This window comes from Frankliniella occidentalis, unplaced genomic scaffold (genome assembly GCF_000697945.3).
Source record: "Frankliniella occidentalis isolate FOCC.00 unplaced genomic scaffold, Focc_3.1 Scaffold10, whole genome shotgun sequence".
Classification (NCBI taxonomy): Eukaryota; Metazoa; Arthropoda; class Insecta; order Thysanoptera; family Thripidae; genus Frankliniella; species Frankliniella occidentalis.
This window is the reverse complement of record NW_026267140.1, coordinates 1,862,135-1,869,590: the sequence shown is the minus strand read 5'-3', so window position 1 is coordinate 1,869,590 and position 7,456 is coordinate 1,862,135. Positions and strand designations below refer to the sequence as shown.

General features: G+C 62.7%; 1 protein-coding gene across 5 annotated transcripts; it reads left to right on the top strand.

Moving 5' to 3' along the window:
• The first annotated feature begins 575 nt into the window (after positions 1-575).
• On the top strand, positions 576-7,450 carry LOC113209791 (protein lin-28 homolog). Of its 5 annotated transcripts, none has more exons than XM_052277471.1 (4): positions 576-735; positions 5,438-5,580; positions 6,145-6,317; positions 6,418-7,450. In XM_052277471.1, the coding sequence occupies exons 1-4, from the start codon at positions 651-653 to the stop codon at positions 6,749-6,751; spliced, it is 735 nt and encodes a 244-aa protein (XP_052133431.1). In that variant the 5' UTR covers positions 576-650; the 3' UTR covers positions 6,752-7,450. The 5 variants fall into 5 exon arrangements, with proteins under 5 accessions (XP_052133431.1, XP_052133430.1, XP_052133429.1 ...); XM_052277470.1 differs by lacking the exon at positions 576-735 and adding an exon at positions 3,770-4,035; XM_052277469.1 differs by lacking the exon at positions 576-735 and adding an exon at positions 4,042-4,651 and having other exon boundaries at positions 6,421-7,450.
• Positions 7,451-7,456: the final 6 nt, after the last annotated feature.

The following is a 7,456-nucleotide window of genomic DNA, read 5'->3' as shown; positions in this document are numbered from 1 at the left end:
GTAAGTGAAGGGTTGCGGCTACGTACTCGGCCTGCTGCCCGACGCGTACGCGCACGTGCAAGTGGCGTGTTGTCTGGAAGGTCCGGGCCCGGCACGGGGAAGCACCGCGATAAGTACGGGCGGGACTTCATAATGTTTCTAACGGCGCGGCGCTTCTTTCCGGCGTTGCGGAGAAATCTCTTAGTTTCGCTCAAAAGCCATCATCATCCCAGAGCACGCGGGATCGGGAGCAGGGAGCAGCCAGGCCCTCCCGGACCTTCGGAACCCGGAGTCGGATCCGACCACGGACGCGACGCGAAGTTCGGGGTAGGTTAGGTGGGCAATCGGACGCACCAGCAGGCAGGCAGACCGACGAAAAAGGTTCCTCTATGAGCAGGCCCAAGGGTCGCGCTGGTCGCGCTGGGCTGGGCAGGGTCGGCACGCGGGGAGGGGAAGGGCGGGGAGGCGGGTCGTCCGGGAGCGGGGAGGGGAGGGGGAGGAAGGTTCGGTGGTCTAGGCGGGCGGGCGGCTGCAGCGCCGGGCCGCCGGGGCCGGGCCCGGCCCGGGCTACACAGTGTGCAACGGAGTGCAGTAAGAAACGCATGAAGAGGTCGTGACGACGCTTTGGACTCCTTTCGAACTACATCAGGGTGGCACCAGTCCTTCTCACCATGGCGGACACACAGAAGAGCGCAGCCTCAACGCCAACCACCGAGGAGCAGGACAGCGGCTCCGAAATCCGTGTGAAGGAAAACGGTAAGTTTCACGTTTTAAGTGAGAAGAGTGTTTGTGTTGTGAGGACGGGCCGGCGGCCATGTGCCCGTGCGGGCGCCGCGCCGGGGACGCGCGCCGGCTGCGCTCTCGGGGACGGACCAAGTTCCTGGCATCGCAGGAGAGACCCTTGAACTCGGGGATTTTGGACGCGCCAGCTTACAGGCGCTGAACATTTTTCCTCGTCGGTTTCCGACGGCGCGCGCTTGGGCGGCGGCGGCTGCCGGCTGGAGCACGCTGCGGGACGCCGGCCGGCTCGCACCTCCGCGATGGGCCCTGCAGGTCTCCGCCGGGGAAGCGCGGGTGTCCGGGTGCGAGGTCGCGTGTTCAAGTACCCCCGAGACGGCCAGGCGTCCTGCAGAGTGGTGCTTAAAGGGGGTGATTTTGTCCGTGCGCCCTTCGGATCGTACTTATTGTTTACAAACGCAGTGGCCCAGCAATGGCTGCCATGTCGTTCGAAAAGCCCGCTGCCAACCGCGGCGGGGCTCGGTCTGGGTGGGCAGCCCCCGCTGCCCGGGTGCTTTCGCGGGTTTCCCCGGTCGGCAGCCGCGGGTACCCCGCGGCGGGGCCAGGCGGGGCCGTGCTGTGCGCACCCCGGCCGACATGAGGCACTTGCTTCGGCACCCCGACAGCGCTGGTCCCGGGGCTCGGGTCCTGCTGTTGGCAGCACTGCCGCCGCCTCCATCATGGCGGCGGGTTGCCGCACCCCGACCCGACAGCCCCGCTGCCGGTCGGCAGGCTGCTGTTCTTATCGCCTCGTTATTTCGGTCAAGTTGATTAAGTTGATGGAGGCGGCCAGCTAAAACCACTTAATCTTAGCGCGGGAATTCACCATAAAATGGGAGGAACATAGAAAGGAGGTCCACCCGCCTCAGCTTCCTTCCTCCCACCTAGAGCTGTCAATGTTCCTACGTAATCGTTGTCTTCAAATTGCAAGCACTCAGTTTTGTTTCCGTTTTGCGATTTGCTCTGTAGGCTGCCCATCGGCGCCGTTTTCAGTTGTAGTACGTACTGAACCGCATACAGGAGTGCGGGCGGGTTTGCCACCTCTTACCACGGTGCCGTATGACCCCTATCGAATAGGCAACCCGCCCGCAGGCCTGCATACGGTGCAGTATTTACTACTGAAAACGGCGCCGAATGGGCCACGCCGTATTTTCTTCTGTAGCGTGTGGCGTGATCGGGAAAATACCTCCTTTCCAATCATGCCGGGTTGCCATTTTCCCCACCAGTCACACCTGTGCGCGCCATGCGCTTGGTCTCGTTAGTGCCAGTGACCTCGGCCATGGCCTCGGCTTGGGCCTTGGACGTGGTTTATGGCTTATGGGTGTCCGGGGCGGGGGGAGTGGCGTGGCGAGCTTGCGCTGTCTTGGGGGTGGGTACACCTCGCTAACAAGACGTGCAGGGCTGCCATCAGCGCCAACACAAAGGTTGACCCGGCCAGGTAAAAACGTCTTGTATTGGGGCCAGGACAAAAAGGGGATTGTACCGGAGGAGAACACGGCACCCAGGCTGGCACTCTAGGTGCGAGAGAGTGAGGGGCAAGGGTGTGTGAGGGAGAGAGAGAGTGAGAGAGAGAGGCGAGGTGGAAGGTGAGGGGGGGGGGGAGGAAGGCATCCGCCGACTGGAATAGTGGCACAGCTGCTGTGAGCTACTTCTCTTGTACTTTCAGGTAAAAGAGAAAGATGCGGCAAAAAGTGTGGAAGGGAGAGGGAGGAAGAACGCAGAGGGACGGGCCCTTTGTGTACCATATTGCCCTGTGCAACAGTACTGTTTGTACGCGCCGAGTTCTATCCGCATTGCTTCCGAGGTGCACTAGTATTGCTCAGCAGGGCGCTTGGGCGCTTGCGCCCTTTAGCTGCATGGATGCGCCGCTCACCGCAGTCAGACTGAATTAGGTCAGGATTGCAGTCAGTGCCCTACAATTTCCACCCCCCCCCCCCTCTCGGTCGGCCTGAAGCGCCGCCGTCCTTGAGGCGCGCCACGGAGGGAGGCTGCCCTGGGGGAGGGGGCGGCAGGGGGATTACCGGCTGCTTCACGCTTCGCTTTGCAGCGGACAGACAGTATTGTCCTCTAGCTGAATAGTCGCAGAATTTTGCGGAAAACGCTCGCTTGGGACGTCGGAGGTTCTTTTTCTTTTTCGGGGGGGGGGGGGGGGGGGGAGGAGCTGGGTGAAGTGGGGAGCCGTCAGCTGCTGCCCCAAGGCCGCTCTCCTTCCAGGCCTTCGCTCTCCTGTCGCGGCCGCGATGTCCCCATCGTCGGAAAATGATGGAACGGGGGCGGGCACGAGAGCGAGCACGGTGTGGATGAGGGGGGCGCCAGCCGCCCTGCCCCGGTCGGGGAACTTGCAGGATTGCCCTGCAAACCCCGTGCGGGTAGGCCGCCCGCCCGCACTCCTGTTGTGCGGCACAGCACGCCAGCAGGCTGCGCTGGGCATGGGAGGCATCAGCCTCACGAGTGCGGGCGAGGGAGAGGGGGCGCAGTCTCTGCGGTCCGCCTTGGACACTTCTGAAACAATTTTTTGGCGATGAGTCTGCACGACGGAGCATCTGACTGGCGTTGCGCCGTGGACCTGCGACCTGCGCTGAGCACCTACCAGTCGGTCCAGAAGCTTGACCGGTGCACCAGACCATGTCACCCTCTGTACGCGAAAATAGATCCAGGACAGGGGGGAGGGGGTCTGTTTGGTCTCGCAGGAAGGAGAGACGGGTGGGGCCGGGCCAGGTGGGGCCGGGGGAGTCCAGGGGGCGCAAGCGGCCCGGAGTGGGGGCCCACAGTGGGGTGGCGTGGCCGGGCCGGGTCGCGCCAAGCCGGGGGGTGGAGGGGGCAGCGGCCCGCTGGGCCCTATACCGCCACCCCCGCCCCTCTCCCCCCAGGGCGCAGCTTCGCGAGTAGAACCGAAGCCTGGGAGAGGGGAGCCGAAGTCTAGTCGCGTTTCCCGCGCAAGCCCGGTAGAGCACGACGGGGACCACGGGGACCTGGCTGTAGCCTGGCTGGCGGGGTGGGTGTGGGCGGGCAAGGGCCCGGCGCCACCGAGGGGGGGCGCCATGCTCGCATCCCCCCGCTGCGCCGAGCCCCACCGCGGGGTCGAGGGGGCCGTGGCGCGCAGCTAGCGCACGGGCAGCGGGCCCGCTGCCAGCCCTGCCCAGGCCGCGCGCTCCCATTGGACGAGCCTGATGAATGTCTTGTTTACAATCGATACCAAGATGGCTTCCACAAGTGTCCGGCCAGGCTGCAGCAGCGCCAGCAGCGCGCCCAGCGACTCGACCAACCCCGACAAATCTGGTACGTTTTGAGCAGCGCTGGCGTGCAGCTCGGGCGCGAACGGTCGGCGCGCAGCGGTTGCGAAGGGCGGCAGGCGGCAGGGCGCAACGCAGGGCGCGCTACCCGCGTCAAAGCACCGGGCCGACATCTTGTGGCGCGGGTGGTTCGTGGCGCGGCGTAGTGCGGGTGCAGCAGCGGCGGCGGCAGCAGCGGTGGCTACAGCGGCGCGCGCTGCCTGGATCATGGGCCGCACTGGCCCGCCATAGGCCCGCCAGGCGCAGCCCGCGCAGCCCATAAGCGCCATAGAGGTTCAGTCTGGCGCGCCGTGGCGAGGTTCGAACCTCGGCGGCGGCCTTCCGGTGAGCGGCGCGAGCGCTGAGTGGCGGCAGCGTCGCCTGGGCGTCGTTGGCGTGCCTTCGCGTGGCGCCGTCGGCCCGTCGTATATTCCTGTGCGCGGACGGACATATGGCAGCCATGACGGACAAGGAGGAGAAGAAAAAGGAGCGGCACGAGGAGGACGAGGAGGAGGACGACGGCGATGACGGCGACGAGGACGAGGAGGAGGAGGAGGACGACGTGGAGGAAGAGGCAGAGGAAGAGGATGACGAGGACGAGGGAGAAGGAGATGGCGATGAGAGTAAGTGATGGTGGCGCGTCCACGCGCGCGTAGCGTAGCTCCAGGGCGCGTGCCCTGCCAACCCTCTTGCCACCCTCTGTCAACCTCCTGCCAACCCCGCTGCCAACCCCTGGCCACCCGTCGTCCACCACCCCTCCCCACCTCCCGCCCGGCCCCATGGTCGTGCCCCACCCCCTCCCGGGCCGCCCGGTTTGACCCAGCCCGAGCCGAGCCGAGCCACCTGTGTTGTTTACCGTCCCCAATGAGATGCTCGTTGTCGGAAAGGCGGGCCTGACCGATCGAGGATGAATTCAGGGGGCGTGTCTCAGTGAGTGGGGGTCGCATCCTGGGCTGCCGTCCCGCGCCGTGCCGTCGTCTGTCACGGCGTCGCCTGGGGGCGCCCCAGTCCGCATCTCGCCCCTGACGGCCCCTGCCAGCGTGCCGGCCCGGCGCGCGCCCCTTCGTCCCCAGGATGTTCCTGAGCCAGTCGCGCCTGTCCAAGTGTGAGTCGCTGCCGGCCGCTGCTGGCCTGCCACCCCCAAGGTCGCGCCCGGCCTCCGGGTCGTGCGCCGCACTTCCCCTATTGTCCGACCATCAATTATTCATACGGCTTCGACGAGGCCGGGCCGGGCCGGGCGGCCGCGCGCGCCACCGCCATCGCGGGCCTCGCTGGAGCGGGCGTTGGCGGGCTGGCCGGGACCCGGGGCCGTGCCAAGGCGGCCACCGGTTGCCGCCCGGCGCGGCCCCGCGACTCCATTGCCTCGTGCGTGTGACACCCGTGCTCATGTTTGTCTGTCTCTTCCGCAGGGTCCCCGGGAGCAGCTTCCGTCGGCGCCGACGAGGGAGTCGGTGCGGAGAAGCGGCGGGGCAGGTGCAAGTGGTTCAACGTGGCCAAGGGCTGGGGCTTCATCTCCCCCGATGACGGCGGACAAGACATCTTCGTCCACCAGGTGAGTACCTTGCCACTCTTGTTTTTATTGTGTGCGCTTCTCCAGGACGAACAAAGCAAAGCCTGGGTCCACAGCGTCCACAGCACCCGCTTGGTGGGTTCAACATGCCGGGTGTGGATACTCGGGGCGTTGGGGCTTTCTGCTTCAGCTAGTGGGTACAGTACTCGGTTTAAAAGTGGCGGTAGTCGTGGGCACAGCGTATGGCGTTTTACCCGGGCGGGGGGTTCCAGAGTTCACCGGCAGGGGGCGGCGGCAGGGGCTCCTCGCCCCCGCGTGGCTTTGCTCGGATCCCGGGCGGGAAAGGGGGGGAAAGGGGCTGGGGGGCTAGCGATCCCCGGGCAGCTCGAGGGGGTGCTCTGCGCATGTCCCGTCCAGGCCCGGCCCGGCCAGGGGGCGCCACGCGAGCTACCCCCTGTCGGTCCACTTCACAGGGAGTCCACCTGGTCGTGACGGGCCGGGGAGAGGGTTGCGCGCTGTAAACAGTTCCGCGCGCCAAGTTTTGAATCGCGGCGCCGGGGTGCCACTGAGGGCCTAACCATTAAACATGTCCCTTTCTCTTTGCAGAGCGTGGTGCAGATGTCAGGCTTCCGCTCGCTGGGGGATGACGAGGAGGTTGAGTTCGAGTGCAAGGTGTCCGACAAGGGTCTGGAGGCCACCGTGGTTACTGGCCCCGACGGTGCTGACTGCCAGGGCTCACATCGCCGACCTGCGGCAAAGAAACGGTTCCGGAAAATCAGGTGAGTTGCGGTTCGAAACGGATTATTTAAATATTTGGTGGATCTGGTCTTACAATACATGATTTTAATGGAAAATCTAACACATTTCGTGTTCGTCAAGCAGGTGTTACAATTGCGGAGAATTCGCCAATCACATCGCGGCGAAGTGCACCATGGGCCCCCAGCCCAAACGCTGCCACCACTGCAAGTCTGAGGACCACCTAATCGCAGACTGCCCAACACGCAAGGACAAGAAGGAGGGCAAGGAGGACGGCGAGGAAGTAAAGGACATCAAGGAGGAGAAGGGTGAGGAAAAGAAGGAGGAGAAGAAGGAAGACAAGAAGGAAGAAAAGAAGGAGGAGAAAAAGGAAGAGAAGAAGGGTAAGGGAGGAAAGAAGGGAGAGGAAAAGGAAGTCAAAGCTGCGGCGCCGGCCGCCCAGCAGGCAGCCTCATAAATTAGGTAAATTAATTGGGCCAGTAAGTAGCCAAGAACTGGTCCCGTATCGAAAAGAATCTAAGCAAAATTGATGTTCATTTTCTTCTATGTATGTGTCCAATCTGAAATTCGTAAACCGTGTGTATGTTTATGTGTCTCTGTCTTACCTGTCGTTTGAGTGGTGATTCTGTCTGTTCTTCAGTGTACATAATTTGTGTTGTCTGTAATTCGGACCTTATCTCTAAGGGTCACTTAGGCCCTTAAACACTTGGCCTCGCTGCAGTGCAGCGTTCTATTTGCCCGCAGGATATTCCTGACTCGAAAATTTAAAAGACCGTTCTTTTTGTGACGGCAATCAAAACTAAGTTAATTCAGTGTGTCTCGAGTTATCGAGGCACCCTATCTACAAAGGTGTGTGACGTAGTTCCTTAGCCAATTGTTCTTCTGTATGTGCCATGTCTGTACGCCAGAATCGTGCCACGTTGGCCATTTTAAAGCCCCCCTTCCCTATTCCCCTCGCTGGACGTGCAGGGGACAATTAACCTGGAGTTCAACAAAACATCGGAGGATAATTACAGCGAAGTACAATTTTCTTTTTTTTCGGAGATATTAATGATAAATAATTTTAAATCATTTTAACACACTCGCTGGCAGGCTATTTTTTTGAAAACTGTAACGCGACGATGGCGCTCAAGTTTGACAGCGAATGTGTTGAGGCATGTAT